Source organism: Podarcis liolepis (assembly GCF_965112155.1).
Source record: "Podarcis liolepis genome assembly, chromosome: 1".
Lineage (NCBI taxonomy): Eukaryota > Metazoa > Chordata > Lepidosauria > Squamata > Lacertidae > Podarcis > Podarcis liolepis.
Genome location: NC_139554.1, coordinates 24,833,591 through 24,858,034, shown reverse-complemented (window position 1 = coordinate 24,858,034; position 24,444 = coordinate 24,833,591). Strand labels below are relative to the sequence as shown.

Sequence of the window (24,444 nt, the reverse complement as noted above, 5' to 3'; positions counted from 1 at the left end):
GTGGTGCTCATGGACACCATGTTGGGGACTCCAGCTCTACACACACAGGTTGATGCAGAGAGGTGGGGACTGGCCCTAACATTAGGCAGAGTGATGCAGCCATCTCTGGCAGCCAATTTGGGGTGACATGAAATCGTTGCAGGAAATATTTGTGTATTTACTGTTGATTTTTTTACAAGACAGGAGAGGAACTTGCAGTATTTTCTGCCCCAGATACCAAAATAACTTTGTTGGCCTTGGGTACTGTGTACTTTAGGAATAGAAAATGCATCATTTGCTGCTGCACCACAGAAAGCAAAATGTCTAGAGCTGGCCCTATGTGCATATATATACATACACAAACACACACAGAGAATTTGCTTAGTTCTGCCCCCCCCCCCCGGGGAAACATGGAATCTTACTAAAATTTGCAATCCTAACTCCACTTACCTGGGAGTAAACCTTGTTAAATTAAATAGGGCTTCTGAGCAACAGTTAGGGCTACTCTGTAAATACATGTGCATGTATGTGTGTATAGCATGAATACGTGGCATTTTTTATCATGCTGATCGTGCCTTGAGCTGGCCCTTATTGCGCCCAAACAAGTTAATTTCCAAATACGCCACAACCTTTCCCTTCCAGCTCTTAGTTAACTTGCCAAGAACATCACTACTACAAAGGCTGTCCAATAAATTTGAAAAATTGCATCACAGAGCAGCAATTCAAAATACATTTGCGGTGCAATCCCATGCATATCTATGCAGAAGTTAGCCCTGCTGGGTTAAATAGTTTGTATGCCCAATGAAGTGTGCTGCGGCCTTAATAACTTAGAAAAGCCACAATTGAAAAACATACATCTCATTTCAAAAAGCTCTGTCTAAAAAAAATACCTGTTATCCATATGGGGGGGTTCACAGTGTAATGCCCGCTCCATGGTTCCTGCGCTGTCATTAAACCACACCGGCCGAAAGGTAAATCTTCATAGTAACTAGCCACCAAATTCCAAGCAATAGTGCTGTGTGATATAGAGATAAAGAAGACAGGAATTAATAAAGAGAATCATGTAAAGGATTGGTCTAGCATGCTATGGTTAGACCAATAAATATACCGGGAATATATTTGTCTATGAGAAAGGGCTGTAGCTCAATGTATGTCATCAGTATATTGCTGACAACGTACTCCAAAATTCCAGATTACTTGTTAAACAGCAATGAGGATCAAATTGAACCCCCACAGTGAAGACTCTACAAGGCCGAACAGCACTCCCCATGCATCACCCTCTGGAAATGACCATCCAAGCAGGACCCGACCAACTGCAAAGTGGGTGCCACCCACCCCCAACTCAGACAGCCGCTCCAGAAGGATACTATGGTTAATGGTACTGAAAGACGCTGAGAGACTGAGGAGAATTAACAGGGACATATTTCCCCTCCGTCTTTCTCCCAACAAGGTCATCATGCAGATCATCAACAACTGGAGGTAACATGTGAAGAGGGAAATTAAGAGTTATCTGGGCCACAATATCAAGTGTTTGAGCCTACTTCTTCTGTTGTGGATAAAAGTGAACCAGACTGTCAAGAAATACAAGTTTCAAGTCCACGGGGATTTCATTAGCTGAAAAATGCAAACCAGGCAACCAGCATTTCCAATTACTGGTAATTAGACAAGGTTTTATTCTACCTTGCTAGATAGATAGAGACAGACAGGCACACACACACGCGCGCGCGCACACACACACATCTATAATTCTTTGAAAGTCAAGACGTACGATGTCATTTTCCCATTCACAAAATTTTGGTTCAGGATTCGAGCCCAGCAACCTGCCCCCACTTCATCATTGAAAGTGCTATAGTCTTCTGAAGCCCAGAGTTTCTTCTTTGTGTGCAACGCACTAGGCACCGTTTTCGTTCCTGGGTAATGAGCCCTGGATATTGAAAAACAAAAAGCAAGGACAAAGTGCATTTTAACTCAAAGCAAGGACTCTAAATACACTTGATTGCAGTAAGTTTAAACTCTAGAAAACTGTAGTTTCTTTTCTTTCTTTCTTTTGCAGTAGTTCTTCTTATCAGTCCTTTCCTCCATGGAGGAGAGATTAGAATCCAAACACCTCTAGAATACATTTAACAAATCAATGATCACCCAGTGAAATTGGGTGTCTTTTTCCTGTGTGTTTGCATCTGCCATCTCTTAACCTGCTGCCTTGCAGACATTGTGAAATCCAGCTCCTATCTGTGCCATTTAGAATGCCCAACAGTCAGGGGTGATGGAAACTGCAGTCCATGATGTCTGTAAGGCACAGGGTTGGTGAAGGCCAGGCTGCATCATCCATTTGGATGCAATACACAGTTAAGTCCATGACCCGGAAGAACAAAATACTTGAACCTGAAAGTGTCATGGATTTATTAATTTCTGCCAAAGACTGCCATTTAACTATTCTGAATACTGAATTTTAAACTGTTGTAACCAGCTCTGGGACCTGCTGGTGAAGGGTGGCTAATAGACTGAATAATAATAATTTACATCTCAAAACTTGGAATGGAAAAAAATAAATACTTAGCATCTACATAGCACTCTGGACACTCAAAAGAGCTTTGTATACTTTCTCATCCATCTTTGCAAAAACCCTGCAAAATAAGTCATTATCACTGTCTCCATTCTCTCTCTCTCGGCCTCTGGTGGGCTCATTCTCTCTCTCTCGGCCTCTGGTGGGCTCACAGCAGAGGCAGAATTTAAGAGCTTCAAAGACCTTAAGGACTATAGTGCCACATAGCAGGGATTGGGGTTCTTGTTTCTCAAAACAGGAACCCTGCCTCACTCTGGGCATGCCAAGTTGATTTTGAAACATGGAAGTACTGAAACATGCAGCTACCCCTAAGAACTTTCTATCTTCTGAAATCTTGAACTAGAGTTATCTTATCGTTTTAACCTAAATCACACAAACGATTCAGATCTTAAATGAATATAGTCCATCTCCACAATCACCAGTTTCAAAAAGATACACAAGGCAAATTTTACTCACTGAAGAGCTAATGTCACCACATGGATTGGTCAGGCTGATCAAATCAGATCTACATGGCAACCATTCACTCTACCAAAAGGGAACAACCAGAACTAAGGAGACCTACCGCTATGAATTACAGTCAATTGCATGAAAGTAGAGCCTGACAGGTCTCCCTACTGCCCAAAGAAAACAGCTTTGGGAGGATGTGATTTTGAGCAAAGACTTTCTTCACCAGAGTACCAAATGTATATCTAGACTTACAAGCATATCTGGAATCTTGGAAGGAGGGGGAACAGCTTGGGGAAGTGGGTGGCATGATTCGAAGAAATGAGGCACTTCTCTGCTCAAATTCTCCTCTCCCCTTTTCCCAGAGCAAAGGAAAAAGGAGAGGGTTGTCATGTTCTAATTACATCAACGTGTGTGTATAGTTCAGTATCCCTGAAAGTATCCTATGGAGGTCAGTCCATCAGTCCATCAGAGGTCAGTCCATCTTTGCAACAATGGGTCATCCTCCCAGATCCATGTGTATGGCAGGGGTAGCCAACATGCTGCCCTTTAGATGCTATTGAGACTACAGCTCCCATGAGCCATGACCACCGCCAAGTTGGCTGAGGCTGGTGAGAGTTGCATTCCAACATCTGATGGGCACAACGCATGCTCCCCTTGGCATACAGGATTGCTGCTAAAGAGGCACGTGGCCAAAATTTTGTAACTGCTATGCTGATATTCCAGAAAGTTTTTCCAAAGTTGCTGTTTCCCATCATTTGCCAGAATTTTTCAGAAGGGATTATGGGTGGAAAAAATCAGCTTTGAAGAGATGTCCTACCCAATGATATCGACTGCTTCATGTAGCTCAGAGTCAACCAGCATGAAAAAGGAAATTGGCTCCCAGAGGTTATCGCTGGCTATGATCCTCACCCGCTGCAGCTCTTGTTTATCCAAAGTGTATCTTAAAAGCTTGGAAAATAAAGAGATGAAAAGGTAGTATTCCCACACACAGCATTTTCCAAAAATCAAGGCTGCCGTGCTTCTTTTGGTACACAGCAGGCATATTATGTGCTTCACTCTGGTGAAGGCTAGGTATTAAACAGGAATTGAAAGTCTGCTCTCAGATTTGATCTTGGGAAGCAAGAGAAAGGACCCTGCTCTCATTCACATCCATTGATAGACATAATCAACAAAGTCAACCGTCTCTCTGTGCAATACCCTGACACAGGATATGAGCAGCTTCTAAAGTGTAAGCTTGAATGTGTGTGCCAATGTTACTTTAAGCTGGGTTTTAAGAAGAATCAGCAAGCAGTGGGAGAAGGCACAAATTACAGCTTTATTATTCTGCGCCAAGATTTTATCACCTGTACCTCACCTCACTGAGAGACATCTGCACAAATGGTAGAGTTTCAAAAACTGCAGACAAGAACTTCACCAAAGATGGATTGAATTGGTATAAACAGACTGTAAGATATCACTATTAAACAAAGCTCACAGGAGACCTTTATGTACAGCCCAGGTGACCAACATGGTAAAGGTAAAGGACCCCTGGATGGTTAAGTCCAGTCAAAGGTGACTATGAGGTGGCTATGGGGTATTCCCCTTCAGGCCAAGGGAGCTGGCGTTTGTTCACAGACAGCTTTCGAAGTCATGTGGCCAGCATGACTAAACCGCTTCTGGCACAACGGAACAGTGATGGAAGCCAGAGTGAATGAAAACGCTGTTTACCTTCCCGCTGCAGCGGTACCTACTAGCAGCTGCAGCTACTAGTGTGCTTTTGAACTGCTAGGTTGGCAGAAGCTGTGACAGAGCAATGGGAGCTCACCCCATCGCGGGGATTTGAACCGCTGATCAGCAAGCCCAAGAGGCTCAGTGACTAACTACGACATCCCGTGAACACATGCAAGGGGAAACAAAGTGACGATGTTATTCTGCTGCAGAAAAGACACTGATACCTCTTTCAAAAGATTTGCAGCTTAAAACAACAACACCACCTGCAATAGACCCATAAACCTCATTGAAACAAAAGGTCTTCAAAATAACTTAGCTGTTATACAAAAGAGCTACTATGGTTGCTGGTATCTGTCTGTCTTGAAAGACAATGGAGTGCACCTCCAGGGGTGAAGTCAACCTCTGCATTCGCAGAACCAAAGTGACCTCCTGGGATGCAAGGCTGGGCAGTGTGCATGCAGTGCACCTGGGCTACCCAGATGACAAATATCCCCTTCGCGGTCTCACTGATATGGTCCAAAGGAAAGCAGAGTTGAGGGAAGGAGGCATACAAGGCACCTTCCAACCATCTTAAGAGCATTCATTGTTATCTACTTCCTTCCACAAATACAACTAGTTTTCTGCAAAAGTAGGATTAGTACATATTTGGATGGCACCTCATAGAAGTTCCTAAATATTAGATTACTCCCAATATTGTAAATGGAACCAACCTCCAGTTGGACCAAGACAAAGAATTCAAATTCATACCTAACTTTGTCAGGGGTCAATACATTTTGGTTGGCCTTACCAGCGGAGCTAAGCATTTGTTGTTGACAGGACCCCACTCCTTCAAAGGACAGGGTCCAACAGCTTCTCTGAAATGCGGCACATGGTCAGAAGTCAGAAGAAAATCTGCTCCTCTGAACTTTTTTGTTTGGAGTAAGGGGGAGAAGTGGGAACATGAAAACAAGTTCCACCTCCAAAAGTTTAGAGCTGGGGTTATGCAAAGTATTGCTCTTCCTCTGCACCTCGCTGGTACTCTAACCAAGCAACTACCATTTGGTGCAGAGGCTGGGCAAGCCAGGACACCTCCATCTCTTCCTTCCAAATTGGGAAGAAACTTTATTTTTATTTCTTGCAAGCAAGTAAAGTTATGGAGTAGAGAAAAGATCAATAGGGATGTCTCCTGGACACACAGGGCCAATTCAACACCTACTGCACACACAAACGTTTATGCTAGAAGTGACTATCACAAGCAGAATTTCTACAATTCAAGTTGCTAACCTCCTGAACAAACTCTATGGAGCCCAACCAGAGCCCTCTATGCTTAAGCCAGTTACTGCAATGGCTTTGGGGACAAAAGCAAATTCTCTCCCGACTAAAGCCCAAACCCATTTTCAATTCTCATTCATTCATTCACAACTCATTCATTCACTCCATGGTGAACTTGCAGCAAGACACAGACTTGGCTCCCAAGGCAACATCACTGCGGTGGCAAACAGAGGACATTTCTATTTTCAAACACCACTAACGTTCCACTAGGTTGTCTCTCTGAACAGCAACAGAAGAATCTGAAGGGAGGGGGAAAGGCTCAGTGGCTAGAGCACCCGATTTGCATGCAGATGGTCCCAGGATGAATCCTCAGCATCTCCAGGTAAGGCTAGGAGGGAAGATGCCTGAAACCGTGCAGAGCTGCTGTCAGTCAGCATAGACAACACTCAGCTAGATGGACCAATGGTCTGACTCATTATAAGGCAGCTTCCTACACTATGTAAATAACAGGGAAGTCAAGAGTGTATTTTTTCAACCAGCTTGCCCACTGTCATTATGTAATGGCTTAACCATCCCCCCGCCCCTTGCTCCTCATCACAATCCAGATCACGGCTCCCCACTGACGCCTTTTGTAAAGGAAAGATACTGGGAGTTTTCAGAGTTTGTCTCAATGTAAAACAAAACGCAGGTGGAGTTTACTGAGCCAGACCGTGAAACTACAGGCAAGACACTAAAATCCGGTGCATTTAAGAATCCTGATTTCCTCGTACAATTAACAGCAAAGGTCCTAGGAGTAGGCATGTCATTTTTAAAAATGGTTATAGTATCAGTTTACCTATCGTGAACAAGCTTCAATATACAACCTGTTCAATAACAAGGTTAGGAGGACTTTGCATGAGACTAGTTTTTGGAAGCCTATCTGCATAGCTACGAGGTTACTCTGAGGCCTAAGTGAGCATTTTCAGAAAAGCAGGACATGATCCATGGCAATCTTTTCCACCACCCAGTAGCAGGCTGTGGGTTGAGGCTCCGCTGCTCACCTGACCTCCCTCCAGCTGAGTTGCTGTTGCATACTGGAATGGAGAGGCAGAGGAAAGATCAGTGCATTGCAAACATGTGAGCAAGAGCACTAGCCTGGTTCCGCCACCACATTTGCACCACACCAACCTCAACACCACAACATCCCTTCTTGTCCCTTTAGGCAGCTGTGACTCAGCTAGAACAAAGTCAGGTGAGCAGCATCATTCCACACACAGTGCCTGCCACTAATCACATCCTAGTATAAGCCTTGAGGTGCTCTTGCCTATGATGCCTGACTACCATTTTTCAATCAGAAAAGTTATTCCATGGCAAGTTATCATTTTGAAAATCCTTAAGTTCTTCTGAGGGCTGACTGTGTGTGTGTACCTAACTAGATTATTAATCCTGTTGAATGAATCCACAATTGGGTCAAATGTGACTACCAGCTGAATTGCTTTTAAATTAGTCAGCAGAGAGTTAATTGTTGCTGTGGCAATTTAGTAACATTAGACAACTCTGCAGAACAGGTAATATGAAAACCAATGGCCCTGATTAGTGCCCCAAATTTGTTGTGAACCTCCCTGAGATCTACAGATGAAGGATGGTATATTTACTATTATTATTATTATTATCATCATCATCATCATCATCCTCATCATCTTCAAAATTCAGGTGCATGAAGACACCATTAGGAGGAGCCAGCCTCTTCCGAACTACTATAAATATCGCCTAATTAAAATAACTCTTTTGTTTGGCTAAAAGGGGTAGCTTTTGCTTACTGGTTAATTAGCCTTCACAAAACAGATTTATGATCCAGCCCTATGTAGCCTCACTTAGTTCAATGATGCTTGCCCCCTAGTGAGCGCGTTCAGAATAGTGCTTGCCCCCTACTTAAGGGGTACATCAGAAGAGGAACTTTTATTTTTCTAATTTCCTCCCAAGAGATATACATGGCTTTTAAAAATGCAAAAGTAAGAGCTGCCGCAAAATATTGTTGTGTATTCCAGCCAGTATTCCATGGGTACAGAGCATGCTCAGTGGTCACTGTGCAGGGGGGGGCAGGGAGGCAGGGGCGATCGCGGCTGTGCCAATCACACACACACCCCAGCCGGGCCGCAATGCCCTGGGCACAATCGCCCTACCCCCGGGTGCACAGCATGTGCGCTGCTCTGGGTGCCCGAGTAGCTAGCTCCGCCACTGCCACTGTGCTGCTTTGTGGGGTTATCCCCCGCGTATTCATTAAGGTTCTTACTTACTACTTCGGCAGATTACAGTGTTCCTCCACAAACCTGCTGATACCTCCCTCTTATGCGTGGGTTGGGTTGTTTAGGCTACCTAACAATTGTGTTCATACCCGAATATCATAAACAGAGGGAATGATGGCACTTCCATAAGCTTATTTTACAAACGTAGCAAATATCACAAACCCAAGGGCGACAGTGTCTGAACATGTGTCGATATATTGGGCGATCCTTTTTTAAAACGAGGATTTCCATGTTGGAAAGGCATCTTAAGCATAGACTGTCACTAGTAATGTCCAAATGGCCATAAATTTTCTGTATATGACATGAATTTGAATATTAAACAGGTGTTGTCTTTTTCAGCACCTACTGAAGACTTTCCTCTTACAAAATGCCTTTGAGTTCAGCTTTGAATGGGAGTTCTTTAAAGGTGTTTTTAAAGTGTTTCATGGCATGTTGTTTGCTAGGTTCCTAGGTTTCTTCAGGAGGAAGGGCTGGGCACAAATTTGATTAATAAATAAATGTAGGAAATGGATACCCTGCTCCTCCTCCCATAGAGCATCTAGAAGAATTTCACAGCTAAGAGATATGGAACACATATGTAACAAGGGACATTAAAAGGACATCTACAAATGAAATTAAAAATCAGGAAATCTGAAAAAAGAGTAACAATACAGCAACAATACAGTAAAGCAGTAAAATATTACTGCTTTAAATATTAAAACCATGTTGAAAGTGAAGTTTTCAGCTCAGAGAAAAGAAAGGTCAGAGAGGGAGCCTGAAGGATTTCTACAATGAGAGTATTCCAAAACCACACTACCACCACTGAAAAGACTGTAGAAGATATATAAAAAAGGATGCAGACACCAAAATAAGCAGCAGCAGAGAGACACTAGACAGGTTGCACTAAATGCACAACGTCAAGCACAGGAGCAGAGGTGGCAAAAGGGGCAGCATAGCCCCATGCAGTAAGGACTTTATGCTCAAGTATGACATGCAGAAATGGCCAAGCTTGGATCCAAATTTCCTTCAGTTAATGGTCAAACGTGGATCCAAACTTTCTTCAGTTCATATGGAACTGTGATCAAAGGCACAAAGGAATCACCATCACCAGATAGGTGGGGTATAAATAATAAAATTATTATTATTATTACCCAAGGCTTCCACACTTACCCTACTATCTCAACCGAGTCATTAAGATAGGGATCGACTAGCATTTCAAATGCAATGTCCCATTCACCATCTGCAGCAATGATGCCAACCTTCCTTAAACCCACTCTGTCCATGGTTTTGCGGAGTACCTTGATAACAGATAGCATTACTTGACAGATAACACAGCTTTCATCAATGGAGAGAGTGTGACATTATCTTAACAGATCAAATTAAAGTGCGAGGGCTGTGAAATGATGGAAGAGCTGGGCTTCTACACACACAGTTAATCTGCCCGAGTGTCACTGCTCTCAAATGGAATCCTGAACACCCTTACCTGAGAGCTTTCTCTCTTCCTGGCCCCTTTCTGATATGTACATGAAATGTACTTTCAACATTTGGATAACTACTGCTTTAAATTGTGCTCCAAAGCTTCCAGTTCCTCAAGTTATTCATGTATTACCAGTTCTTAATCCTGGAACCTGTTGTTAAAACAAGGACTTCCAGGGCTGCAACTTGAAGGGAGTGCCTTGGCAGGTGTACAGATTCACTTTTTTAGCCAACTATCAGGCACAGCTAACTCCCGTACATCTGATGATACACCTGCCACCTCCAACACACTGTTCTGGATGTTCTCCCAAGCCAATTTCAGGACATGCACAGAGAGCAGGGAAACCCCATTGAACAAATAGACAGGACTCATTTGTTGAATCTCACCCATTAAGGCACCTCATCATCCAATTTAAATAATGTAAGAATTCTAAAATAAAATAACTGAATTGTTAATGACCGAGAAAGCAGAAACGCTGGAGATTTGAAAATCCTTGGCAGCTCTCCATTCTTATCATTAAACAGGCATGACACGCTGAACTCAGAAGTCAATTAAGTGTTTGAGAACTCCATCCTACATTCACTTAGCAGCCAGCTTCTAATACCATGTTTTAAAACAGGGGTGCGAAACCTCCAACCCACAGACCTGATTAGGCCCACCAGGTCTCCCCATTTGGCCACATCTACCTGCCCCACAGATGAAAGGAAACACCTTGCTCAGCTGAAATAGGTTTGCAGGGGCTGCCAATATGTGGTGTCTGCAAAACCATCTACAAAGCGCTCCGTCATGGGGTCTTGCAGAATGCTTTGCAATAGACTTCACAAGACCAGACAATCAGTCAATTGTCAGGTCTTGAGTAGTGCTTTGAAAGGTACTTTGTGGGCTGTGAATTTGCCTGCATTGTATGATTCCAAATGGTGCAGAGTGGAAGGGGTAACTGACATCATTGTGATGTCAGGTGACTGAGAGGTGAGCAGCCCCCCCCCACCTGCCAAATTTAGTCTTCACAAGGGGAGGGGAGGGAGAAGATGATCTGGCCTGAATCAGTAAAAAATTCCATTTTTAAACCCCTATTATTTCCTTCATTGTTAATCTTGCAATCTCCCCTTTTTATGCAATGCAGAAATCATTCATACAACATAAACCACTCTACACATACAGAAAAGATGATAATCTTCAAGAAATATTTCTGTCTCATACAGATAAGACTTCCCATGAATTATGTCCATTATCCTACATTTAATAAAGCGGACTAATAATACTGCCACATCTTAGTAACTGACTGTAATTGAACTTTAACTAAAGTGCATCCCATGAATGTTTTTAAAAAGAGGGTAAGTTGATAACATCAGAAAGAGAAAACATTTTTCATTGCTATAAGACTGTCATCCTATATACTTCCCAGGGAATAAGATCCACTGAAGTCAATGGAACTTATTTTTGAGTAGACATGGGGTTGTCTTGGAGGGCACTATGTCGGATATAAAACAAGGATGGGCAGCCAGTGGCCCTCCAGATACTCTTGGACTCCAGTTCCCATCAGCCCCAGCTAGCACGGGCATTGGGTCATGGTCAGAACTGATGGGATTTATAGTCTACAATGTCTGGAGAATAAGTGGTTCCCCCCACCTTTCAGTTCTTGGCCTATTAGTGCTGCTGACAAACCTTACTTCACAGAAATGGAGGAATATTCACTAAAAGATACATCTGTAGCAGTGACACAAGTTAGCTTAAGAGACACATCTGTAAATGACAAATTAAACCATGCTAGTTTTCCTAGCACAGTTCAGGTCGGGCATGTGTGCATTCAGTCACTTACAGCTTTCACTGCAGTCCCTTTCTACCAGATATCCACACAAAATATACACTTTTAACATATCCCTTCTACATTATAACAGTAGTAGCATTTCATGTCTTCAAAAATGGGGTTCATTTAAATTTGTCGTGCATAGCAAGACACTCTTAGTCAATAAACACTATGCATTGTATGCAACGGCTGAGCAAGTAGAAGGTTTAAACCATGGTTTCATGGCTTGTTTCCACGAAACCGTGGCTTGTTTCCCAGTTCAGGAGGAATGGGAGACTATGGTTAACTGAAGACTATGGTTAACAATAGTATCAGCCAGACACTGAAGAAAAAATAAAACCAACACTGAGAATCTAGAGACCCTCTAGCCCAGTGATCCCCAAGAGGACATCCTCTCGATGTATTGGAGTACAATTCCCATCAGCTCCAATCAACATGGCCAGCAGCCAGGGATTATGGGAATTCTAGTCCAAAGCATTTGAGAGGCATCAGCTGGGCATGTTTGGATTGCAGCCATTTTCTATGCATCTTTATCCATTAAAACTGCCTTAGGAAGCTTTGCCACTCGTTAGCAACAGAACAAAAACAAAAAAGGCTAGAACTGTAGGTAAGCTGATAAAGGTAAGCTTCAGTGCAGACATTCTGCCCTCTTCTCCGCCCATAGACGCACACACAGCCACACAAGCAAAATTGGGAGAGGATGCATAGGGAGAGATCCTGTTGCACTAGTACAACAACTTAGATGAATTCTGCTAGAAGTTTGATGTTATACATGCTAAGAATGCATTATTTTAAAAATGGATGTCAATTGATCAGTTGACCTACCTTGATATATTTGCTGCTAAAAGACCGTTCATTCCAGATCTAAAAATACCAAAATAAAAAAAATAGAAGTGATACAAAGGTAAGAGAAGACACACTCAAATCCAATTCCTGGCATGCCCTGCCTGAGCTTGCTGACCTTAAGCGTGAAGGGCAAAAGGCGCTACACATGAACCAGGTTAAGGTTTTGCTCCTAGTACTTATGAAGCCTCTGGTTTCTCTAGGTATGATATACTGCAGAAGAAACTGTCCAGACTTAAGGATCTGCACTGGAAGCTACGCTCTCTGTCCTGGCCCAACGTGTGGTAATAATGCACACAGATACGAAAGGCAGGCAGTGGTGGATGGCCTAAAGGAAGATCTGCAATCTCTACTAGTAAATCTCTGGGTGATTAAAAGTAGATGAGCAACAAATTCTGACTACCAACTGTTCAACAACAACAACAGAAATGAGGAAAGCAGGAGAAGGAGGACTGAAAATTGGAGTGGGGTGGAGGGAAGGAACATAAGTTCAATGCAGTTCTGGAAGTAAAAGCAAATGCCTGGGCTCAGAATTGTTTAATTGCAGCACCTTCTCCAAGTGTTACAGGTAGGAAAAAGGATGGGTGTGTTTGTGTATAAATGTGTACACAAAGGAAACGTATGTCTTTTGTACCAGGCTCTGACTGGTGGATCTTGAGGTTCTAGGACAAAAAAACAAGGCAAATCCCATAAGCCTAAAGTGTGCGCACCAATGTTTCCTAATCATTACAGTATTTTAATAATTGAGGGGAGGGGTGTGAAGTAACCCAGTGGATTTTTTTCAGGAAAAGCAGACTTGTATTAGATGACTTTGGGATCTCTAACATGAATCATGTTCAAAAGTATTTAAAGAGGAATTCCTTTACTAACCCCGATGTAGTCAATGTCCAAATCATGAAATCTTTTAGCACCTATAATCCAGGACACAATATAATAAGCAGTGACATCCGGATAATCATAGGGCCAGTTCTCACCCCTCCCAACCCATCCTGGAAAAGCCCAGGGCAACCCTGTAAAGAGAAGGAAAAAAACAAGCATAAAATTAATACAACGGAAAAGCTTAGCACACAGCCCCTATTCTCAAAATAGGACAGTTCAAACTTCAACCTACCCTGCAGGAGAGGCATTGTGGGTGTGCTCACACTACAGAACAATCCACACATTTCTTTGCTCTTGAAACCAGTGAGGCACCACTCAGTTCTGGTTTTTAGAAATTATACAGAAAGCTTCCTACTTCTTTGGCCATGGGAGTATAATACCTACCATCTTGAAGAGGCACTTCCCCCCTAAATTTTCAATTTCAGAGCTTGCTGTCATTATTTATTATTTTACAGTGGTACCTCGTGTTAAGTACTTAATTCGTTGCAGAGGTCCGTTCTTAACCTGAAACTGTTCTTAACCTAAAGCACCACTTTAGCTAATGGGGCCTCCTGCTGCTGCTGCGCCGCCGGAGCACAATTTCTGTTCTCATCCTGAAGCAAAGTTCTTAACCCGAGGTACTATTTCTGGGTTAGTGGAGTCTGTAACCTGAAGCGTATGTAACCTGAAGTGTCTGTAACCTGAGGTACCACTGTATTTCCTTTATGAATAGCTCCCCATGAACCACCCCCAAGCAATTAACGATCAATGACTGCATTAATAAAAACATTCAAAACAGAGAAAGATTGGGACAAAGATCTCTGGAGCATCTCCACCCCCAAAGTTCAGCCCAGACACTGAGGTCCAGCGCCAAGGGCCTTCTGGCAGTTCCCTCATTCAAGAAGTGATGTTACAGGGAACCAGGCAGAGGGTCTTCTCAGTAGTGGCTCCCGCTCTGTGGAACGCCCTCCCAGAAGATGTCAAGGAAATAAGCAACTATCCGACTTTTCAAAGGCAGCCCTGTTCAGGGAAGTTTTTAATGTTTGAAGTTTTATTCTGTTTTTAATGTTCTGTTGAAAGCTGCCCAGAGTGGCTGGGGAAACCCAGCCAGATGCGTGGGGTAGAAATTAATAATAATAATAATAATAATAATAATAATAATAATAATAATAATAATTTTTGTTATTATCATCATCATCATCATCATCTCCACTTAGAATGCTTGCAGGAAAAGGGAAGTCTTCAACAGGTGCCAAAAAGACAGCAGCGTCTGCTTGATATATAGCTGGTGGGAGTTCCAAAGGGTAGATGCCTCCAAACAAAAGGCATTAGTCCAGCATTGTACAGCAGGCGCTGCAACAATCCAACAGGTTGACCTCACCCCCAAAAGGCGCACTCCTCCATTGTCTCACAAAGCCCATGGATGCAAACAACAGCACAAAATGGACCTCCTGATGAGATGATGTCTGAGGGAGGCCCTCTCCTGCAGAGTGCAGTGCTCAACTGGGTGTAAAGGGGTGAAATTATCAGCTAGGTATCCGTGTCCCAATCTATGTAAGGCTTTGTACACCAGTACCAGCCCCCTGAGTTTAGCCTGCTGTCTGGCTGGCAACCAAGGAGATTAAAAAGCGAGTTACATTTCTGGGGATGCTAATGCCAAGCCCAGTCTAACAATCATGGCTAGAAGCAGGTAGGGAAACTGGTTTGGGCTAACTAGAATACAGTCATACCTTGGGTTGAAGTAGCTTCGGGATAAGTATTTTTGGGATGCACACTGCGGCGACCCGGAACTAACGGAGTGCGTTACTTCCGGGTTTCGCCACTCGCACATGCGCAGACGGTCAAAATGACGTCATGCGCATGCGCGGAAGCAGCAAATCGCAACCCGCGCACATGCAGACGCGCGGACACGGGTTGCGTTCGCTTCTGGATGCGAACGGGGCTCCGGTACGGATCCCGTTTGCATCCAGAGGTACCACTGTATCTGCACTATTGTTAATAACTATTGGCTCTTAGGGCATGTCCACATGAGAGATGAGGTAGAGGGAGGAAGAGAAGCACACATGCCCAGGTAACTAACCAAACCATGGTTTGGCGATCAGGCAGCACTAAACATCAATTTTCTTTCGTTGGTACGTTTTGATTCAGTATTTCCACGGTACCCCACAAATAAATTCTCTTTTCATTCTCTCCAGAAATGTGTGCCGACAAACAATACCCCCTGCTACTGGGCCTTCCCTCTCTTTCTCCAGCAAAGCTGTGGGCTTAAGTGCCTGCGGAGAAACGGTGCAACCAACAAACACTCAAAGGCTCAGCCAGTCCAAATTGCACTCTTTTTGCTATCAGGCCCTCCTTTACTGTATGCCACAGAACAGTGCTTTTCACCCAGTGGTACACCTCATGGAGTTATCAGAAGGAACAATTACAGCCAGGTGACCAGCACTGCTTCGGGCTGGTCCTGGGCTTCCTTCATATTCTGAGTGTGCACATTCTCAGAACCAATGTATTTTCCATGAAACATCTACAGAGTGGGAAAAACAAATCAAGCACTCAGGAAATGACATGTTGATTGTGTGGGCAAAGAAATGCCAAACAGGAAGGTGAGGCAGCATGCCGTTGCAACGGGCACTCCTAAAAGAGGAAGATACTACAATGCATGGGAAATATGTGTTGCCTAACTCTGTCATGGGAAGGCATTTGTGACATTATGAGTAGAAGGCTATCAAAAGAGGCAAACAACAGCTCCAGGCATCTAGTCTTCCTCATTTGTTGTCAGCTTTCCAGGTTATGCTGATTTTCTTTGGGACACCCTACAAGAGACTATACAATGCACTGCTTGTTCCTGTGGCTTCACCTCAGTCTCCAACCAACACACAATTTAATTTTCTAGAAGTGTTACAGGTTCCTGCATATTGTATTTTCACAAACAGGCTGAATTTATTCAATAAGGTTTCCTTATCAATTGCAATGGTAATTTTGGTATCAAAGCATGTGGTATATTGGAGGTTTTATATGAAAATCATAATGTTCTCTTAACCCTATGCTCCCATCACAATACATCCCCAAATCTTCCGTTTCAAATTTAAGAGCATTTTATTATACGTTTATATAACAGAAATGATCTGGAAATGGTGCAGGGGATTCAAACTAGAAAATCCCTTAAGTGTGTGTTAATCATGGGGAGCTGACCGAAACCAAATTTTTAGTGAAGGGGGGTATTTGGGGAGAAGCAAAATGTTTACAGTTTAATCATTATGTAAAAGGCTTCTTTCTTTTTTAAAGGAATTAATAAAGCCTGACAGGTCAAAATCGCTCCATCTGCCCACCAACTCATTCCTATATAAGCAGTAACAACAGCAGAGGATGCCTTCTTTTCTCTCCACCCTCCCCACCCCCCGCCACCACCTATGGTTTTTTTCTTGGTAGCAGCTCATAGCTAGTGAGTAAAGAGAATAACCACCAGCCCGGGTTTGAATGACATGCAAAGCCAAACACTGGCTAACTTCAGGACAGCATAGGCCTGAATAGGATATTAACAACAAGCTCCCCTCTGAGAGCTTGCAAATTCATATGGTCCTGGTAAGCCACAGTTTGGGCTTGCAAAGTTGTGCAAACCCAGCCTCTCTCACACACACAACACACACACTCCAAGCTGAGTAAATCAATATTGTTTAAAGCATGCTGCACGTTACATTGGAACAGAATGGTTTAAAATGAATCACAAAGGTACTCTCAAATTACAGGGTAAGAAGGACAAAACGTCACACCTTACAGGTCTGCAGGTCTTACCAATCAATTTAATATTAGGGTTTCTCTTTTTAGCTTCTTTCATCAGCCACCATTCATAGCCCCGGAAATAATTTTCATCATCTTCATAGTGCATGTGGGATGGTTCAGTTCCATCTACAGAAGGAAAACAAAATTGTAGCTCAGCAATGTGTTACACATCCTTTGCTACATCAATCTTATACATTTCTCAACACGTGTAAACTATATGTATATCATGAAACTGGACATGCAATGTTATTCTTACACCAATTTTAGCACCCTGGATAGCATCAAGGGAAGAAGGATATTAACAACAAGTGCAGTTCTCTGTACTTAAACACCTACATTAAGAAACCTGATCTTCTACAGACATTCCAATGCCTATCCTGTAATCACAGGTTGTAAGAACTTACTGAGTGGAAAGCTATACTTTAAGTCAGGTTATTCTGGGGCTTATCTGCTGGAGAATCACAAGCACATGAAACAGGATGGCAAAAAATACTAAAATATGAAATGTAGATGAAATGTGTTGCCGAGATGGCGCCATGTTATGTTGCGGGGTTCTTCATAAATCATAGAAACCATTTTTGATAAAGTCTAAAGATATAATAAGCTGACATTTGGCATTCACCCACTCATGACTCTGCATTGAAATAATGCTAATGAAAAACAATGCTAATTAAATGTTCTAAATATAAATCAGCTGTACCATCCAGCTTATGCAGTGCTTTGCCAGCCCAGGATATGCATGCCTCATTTACAAGGTGAACTGTTATCTGTTTATGATCTATGTCCAGTTGCATTAGATTGAGAACTTCATGTAATATGGAACAATAATAGCACCATTCTAACTATCCAGTATCCCTGCCAAGAAAACTCCATGGACAAAAACAACAACTATTCTTAATAGCTACATCTGTCAACCTCAACATCCTCCAGCTACATATATAGCGATAATAATATTATTAAGACCATCTCTATGCCACCTAATATATAAAATACCTCTAAGCAGTATACAGCAAATAAAAAAACCAAAATATGCAATAAAACCATAAATACAACTCAATAAAACACTGATCTTTGTTGATACCAGTACAGTAACTGGGAGGTGAAGATATCCCTTTCTCTTAACACACCTCCCCACACAACACCTCTCAGCTTCCCACCTCTTCTCTAGGAACAAACAAATAAACAAACTCACAGGTCACCTCAGCATCTCCCACCACAATGAAGGTCCCCTGAACATGCTGATCTTGTCTCTCATTGTAGGTGTGGGTCACCTTTGGCCCTCTAGATGCTGCTGAACTACAATTCCCACCATCCCTGGCCATTGGCCATGCTTCCAGGGGCTGATAGGCATTGTGGTTCAACAACCCATTTAACAGCACCTTGATAAGCTTACGTGGAAATAAGTGCTAATGAAATCAATGGATTTACAGCAAAGTAAAGATGCTTATAGCAAGAGGACATCCCATTTTCAGGAGATATTCTCAAACTTAATATGGAACCCACTAGACAACAGTTCCCTCTACCCTGCAAAAACAAAAAGCCATACACACAACAATCTTAATAATATTAATGATAATAATAATAATAATGTGCCACCCATCTGACTGGGCCACCCCAGCCACTAGGGGTGGCTCCTAACAAAATATTAAAAATGCAATAAAGCATCAACCATTAAAAATTTCCCTGCCTTCAGATGTCTTCTAAAAGTCAAATAGTTATTTATCTGTTTGACATCTGATGGGAGGGTGTTCCACAGGGTGGGTGCCACTACCAAGAGGGCCCTCTGCCTGCTTGTTCATGTGAATCCACACACTCTCACACACCCCAAACACACAGGTACACAGATCAGCTGTGGGGGTACTACACCCACCCTGCTTATCAAATTAGCAACATAACTCTGGGGAAGGGCAATTATATCCCCATCAAGGGGCTTGAGAAAAATCTCCACTATTGAGTATTTTGTTCCAACCATAACAGAATCAGTTTTCCAGAACCTAGTAAAGAGGCACAATCAGTATATCATGCAAAGCTCGTGGTGAGCAACTTGGTTGACAATGTTTAGAACTAACTAACCCATAATTACAGCATTATTACAATGCTTTGTAGTTAAATCTCTTTCCTCAACAGCTCATACCTGTGGACTGTGCATCTCCGCCAATCTCTACTTTGAGGATTTGTAAAGCAGCAGCAAAATTTGGCTTCAGGGGAAAAAGAAGAGGAAGCAGTGTTAACATTTATGCTATTCATGGATCACAGTACATCATGTAAATAGGAAGTAATTTGCAGTCAAGACTGTGGTACTGACTTATCACCTACTATGATGCTCAACAATCATTACCTCTTTGATTGAAAACAGAGATTGTGTTTGCACATGATATGCCAAAACAGTGGCTGTGCAAGCATACACTGCACATAAGAAGTCAGGCTTCAGAGCCTTTGAGACGCTGGCAGTCAATATCCCACAGAGGATCAGTTCTGCAGTGCTAATGAAACTAGTCGCCCAGCAACACCAGCACTAGGGAAAGGGATTTTAATACACCTTTACAAAGCAGCTTGGTACAGAAGCCTATTATGCCTTCACCTTTCATCAGCCTTTCCCCTGTCTGTGTGCTGCAAAAAATGAGCCCTGTGGCTCTTCTGCAATTGTTTTACAGGGACACGTACACTTGTTTCCCAATAAGAGAAAAGAACATGGCAGTGATATTGGCTGTATGTACTGTACCTTCCTACAATTAAGTGGAATGGGAAACAGGCTATGAAACACACAGTACTTTCTCCAGGCTGAAAGGAACTCCACAACACTACCCTGAGCCCTTGCCAGGATCATTGCATTGCTTATTAACAAAAGCAGAAGAATACTTTTGCTGCTCATTTTATCTCATTCCACCTTTCTTTCTTTATATTTATGTATATATTTTCTATTGGTATGCAAAATTTTGCATATTGCAAGGAAGTTTCTTCTAAAAGGTCAATTATTTTGCAGCTTATTATATTCCCTCAAAGAACAGTAATCCCAATTACAAAAAATAATTGCCTTCAATATGTTAAAAAAATATTCACAGAAGCACAAACATAGAATCATAGAACGGTAGAGTTGAAAGGAATCTCAAGGGTCCTGTAGTCCAATTCCCTGCAACACTGCTTCATGCTTTGCAGGGCTGAGACCTGGCTCCAGTTAAATCCTGTTAGCCCTCAAAGAAGCCAGCCAGCACCAGTAATGGATCAATAAGCAAAAAAAAAAAAATAGCCATATCCCATGGATTTGAAACTTGCCGGCTGTCTTCACGTAGTAAACAGTGTCACGTAGTAACTCCAAAAAGGTCTTAACCTCTTGGAAGAGATTCAAATGCCATGGTCTGATCACTACGCTCTGAAAGCCAAGATTGACTTCCCGCTCCTCCCCTGCTCGGGTGGCAAACCTATTTGGGCTCGTCCGCGAAAACAGATGGATCCTGATAGATTCCGACAAGCCTTGCTGGACCCTGCTCCTCCTGGCGACTCATTAGATGACCTTGTTGAGGACTGGAATAATTATTATCATTTACCATTTCATTTACCAGGAAAGACCATAAATTTCCTAAGCACTCCAGAAGAAGACATTATTCTTGCTCTGAAAAAGCCCCAGCACTGTGCTGCTCACCATATTCCTTCACCACTTCAGCATTGCCCAAATACCCAGGCTGTTTCTGTAAGTACATTTCTCACATTCTATTCTGAACTGCAATCTTTCGTCAACATTCTTAATGTTGAAATGAAAAGCAGTACATCTTAGTTTCACGGAGTGAGAGTTTGAGGCTTCGCTGATGGTCCTGTCTTGAGAATATTTACAAGCCCAACTGCAACATGAATTTACAGCACTTTGTCACAGTTAAGCAGCCACTAAGCTTCCACAAGCTATTTGACTAGTATTATCAATGCCAATAAACACGACAGTAAGCGGCGGGGGGGGGGGGGGAGTGAGAATAAGAAAAACATCCTAGCTCAAATTCTTACATCTTATTTGCCAGATGTATAAAGCAAACATCAAGCATACACCATGGCAAAAAATTGCAAGTTGATATTAATGCACTGATAAGGTTTGGGTCATGATATCAAGCACTGCATACAGGTTTTATAAAAATATAAGTACAGTAAAGAATACCTGTCCGCACATTAACAGATGGAGCAGCTCCTGAAGGCAGTCCAGAATGTAGCTGCCACAGCACTAAGTGCCACGTCAGTTATGAAACACCGTTCCTCACAAGTATGGCTGAGATCCGCCTTACTTTCTTTTTAGTGCCAACTAAAGACATATTTGTTCCAACGACTTGGAGAGGTCGAGAAAGTCAGTTGACACCCAGGATAGAAACACCTATGTGGAATTTTGATGATGCATTTTATGTGCTCTGGTTCGACTATTTTTATGTGATGTTTTATAATGCAACACACCCTAGGATAGCTAACAAGGCTGGACGGCTAAAACATTTTTTAAATGAAATAAAAAAGGTCAAAAAAGGGTTGATTCAATGACTGCCCTAGGTCAAAGTCTACAAGAACAGCAATGTCGCACTTACCTTAAAAAGATAATCCAAAATCTGAGAGCGATAAGGTTCTGGGTAATTCACCAAAAGCCGGGAAGTAGCCTAGAAGAGAAAAAAAGAAAAATTCTGGAGTTACTGTTTATATCTCTATACTGTAAAATGTAAAAATCATACGCTCCATAATCTGACAGGTGATTGTTGCACGCACACACACACACACACACTTGGGCTTGCACCCCGAACCGGAGGCCAGTTTCATCAACCCCCTAAGTACACCTCTGTTAATAAATTATTAAATTTATATACCGCCCATCACCCGAGGATCACAAAGGGGTTCATAATATAAAACCAAAAATGTGTAATATAGCAACGGACTGGAACAATAACCCTCCCAAATAAACATCAGGAAAAACTTCCTGACCAGAAGAGCTGTTGGACTGCGGAACCGTCTCCCTCCTTGCACGGAGGGTGTTTTTGTTTGAATTAGTTTTTATTGGAGGGTGGGGTTGTGTTACAAAGCAAACAGATACACAGGGAACGGTTTTAAGCAGAGGTTGGGGGGGCCAGCTGCCCTGGATGCTTTATAGCTGAGATTCCTGCACTGCAAGGGGCAGCCCTGTTTAGGGAAGCTTTTGATGTTTAATAGATTATTGTATTTTAATACAGTGGTACCTTGGGTTAAGTACTTAATTTGTTCTGGAGGTCCGTACTTAACCTGAAACTATTCTTAGCCTGAAGCACCACTTTGGCTAATGGGGCCTGTTGCTGCTGCCACGCCGCAGGAGCCCGATTTCTGTTCTCATCCTGAAGCAAAGTTCTTAACCTGAGGTACTATTTCTGAGTTAGCAGAGTGTAACCTGAAGTGTCTGTAACCTGAAGTGTATGTAACCCAAGGTACCACTGTATTCTGTTGGAAGCCGTCCAGAGGGGCTGGGGAAACCCAGCCAGATGGGCGAGGTATAACTTCTTATTATTATTATTATTATTATTATTATTATTTTGTGCTGGATAACCCTTGGGGGTCCCTTCCAACTCTGCAGTTCTATAGGATCCCTCAACACACACACACAAGCATTTCCCGCGCGTGGACCCTCATGGACCGGGGTGAGGCGCCTACAGACACCGGGGGTAGCGGCAGCACCCGCCGCCCAACCTACCCCGCCTCCGCTGAGGGCGCCGATGCCGTCGAACTCCGAGGCGAGCCCCACTGCGTCGTCCAGCCGGTAAACGCCGCTGGCCGAGGCCAGGCTGCAGCCCAGCAGCGCGAAGCCCCACAGCCCCCAAGTCATCCTCGCACGCTGCGCTGAGCCGGGGACAAGGCGGGACGGGACGAGCCTCACCGGGTGAATGTATGAATGAGGCTGCCGCGCTTCCAGCCTCGGCACGAAGGAGCAGCCGCGTCGCCTCAGCGCTGCTCTGCCGCCTCCCGGCTCCTGTCATAAATCCTGTCAGCCACGGCGCGAGGCCTCCACTCCCCCACACCCCGAGCACGGTCACGTGGCGCGAGGTCACCTGACTTCGGCTGCGTCGCCGTTGTTGTGATTCTGCGAAAAGAGAAGGGAGGTTTTTACGCGCATACCGCGGAATCCCATTCTCGGCCGCCGCGGCTGCCCCCCCGTCACCTCCGATGACGTTCCCGCCGCGTCAGTGCAGTCACGTGACGAGGACTATCTTGTGGATGCTGGGTGACTTTTGAAGTTTGGGGGGGAGTTTCCTGCAAGGAGGAGGATTGAGCGCTGTAGGCTCTTTTTTGGCTGTCTAGCAGCCCACGGCGATTTAACTTTACTTACCCACGTGTAGAGCTCGCCCTTCCTCCAAGAAGCTGGCTGGGTGTCCTTCGTGGGTTGTCAACCTTCCACCTACCTCGCGGGGTTGTTGTGAGGACGAGATGGGGAGTTGGGGCAGTGAATTCTAGAATTGCGGATTTGCAAGGGACCCTACTCCCTGCAATGCCGGGATCTCAACACGCGACGCCCCTCATCCCGTTTGAAACTATATCCGTATAAATGGCAATAAAATGCATGACTGAAATGCAAATAAGAAGCTCTGGATTCTTTTCTTTTCTGCACGCGCGCGCACACACACACCTACCACCACTGCCATCCAATCTTCTCCCAACAATTCTGTGAGGTAGGATTAGGCTAACTAGCCTGACAAAGGACTTGAGCTTCGTGGCCTGTGTGATTTCAGGTCAGGTCTCCCTAGCCCTAGTCCTGGTAACGTTAAAAAAAGGCTTGAGTTCAGTGGGGCTTGCTCTCTAAGGAAGTGTGCATAGGATTATAGCTTGATCCTGTGCACATTTACTTGGAAGTAAGCCTGTTTTCTCTTTTAGGGAGATGATGGGAATCCCCCCTCTCAAAAAATATTAGTGTGAACAAGTGTATACTACTGTTCTAAAAGTCTCAACCCCTCCCACTGGTCTATAAACTGGGAAAACCAAAGAATTTTAGTTTTACCTTCAGAAAGTGTCAGGAAATATAAAATATGTATACTATATAGATAAAATAAATATATATACTGTAATATAACTGCAAGTACGTGGCAATCATTTTTAATGATTTCTTTGCAATGTTACACACATTTTATTTACAATGCAAACTAAATCATGTGAATTTAACCCAAATATATTTTGAATTCCCAAGTCATGTTACAACCTCTTAGTACCCCACATGTTCAGAATTTGAGAATTGAAAAATTCAACACACCCACCAAGCATCTTGCACTAGAGATCCCCAAAACATGGAGCCAGCACAGAAAAGTAGAACCATATTCATTGTGAGCTTAAACATCAAGATTTGGTTAATCTGATGCAACCTGGTTTCTTTTCATTAGCTATGTGAGTACACAAACACGTACTCCATAAGCCAACCAGGTTTCTCCATGGCATGGGAATTTGCAACAATCTTAATGTACTATATTCACATTTATTTGTTATGGTATAAATGTAT

At 43.2% G+C, this 24,444-nt stretch overlaps 1 protein-coding gene across 3 annotated transcripts in view; it reads right to left on the bottom strand.

Annotated features, from left to right (window-relative positions):
* Nucleotides 1-23,120, bottom strand: part of GALC (galactosylceramidase) — a 39,645-nt gene extending 16,525 nt beyond the window's left edge. Inside the window, exons 1-9 of one of the 3 annotated variants that reach the window (XM_083502012.1) lie at nt 22,654-23,120; nt 21,530-21,598; nt 19,111-19,174; nt 16,989-17,102; nt 13,212-13,351; nt 12,324-12,362; nt 9,385-9,512; nt 1,748-1,903; nt 870-994 (exon numbers count right to left, since the gene is read on the bottom strand). In XM_083502012.1, coding sequence (XP_083358138.1) covers nt 870-994; nt 1,748-1,903; nt 9,385-9,512; nt 12,324-12,362; nt 13,212-13,351; nt 16,989-17,102; nt 19,111-19,174; nt 21,530-21,598; nt 22,654-22,785 — 967 coding nt within the window. In that variant the 5' untranslated portion in view covers nt 22,786-23,120. Of the gene's footprint in view, nt 1-869; nt 995-1,747; nt 1,904-3,806; nt 3,938-9,384; nt 9,513-12,323; nt 12,363-13,211; nt 13,352-16,988; nt 17,103-19,110; nt 19,175-21,529; nt 21,599-22,653 lie in introns of all 3 variants that reach the window. The other 2 variants (XM_083502013.1, XM_083502011.1) reach the window with 2 other exon arrangements.
* Between the last annotated feature and the right edge of the window lie 1,324 nt (nt 23,121-24,444).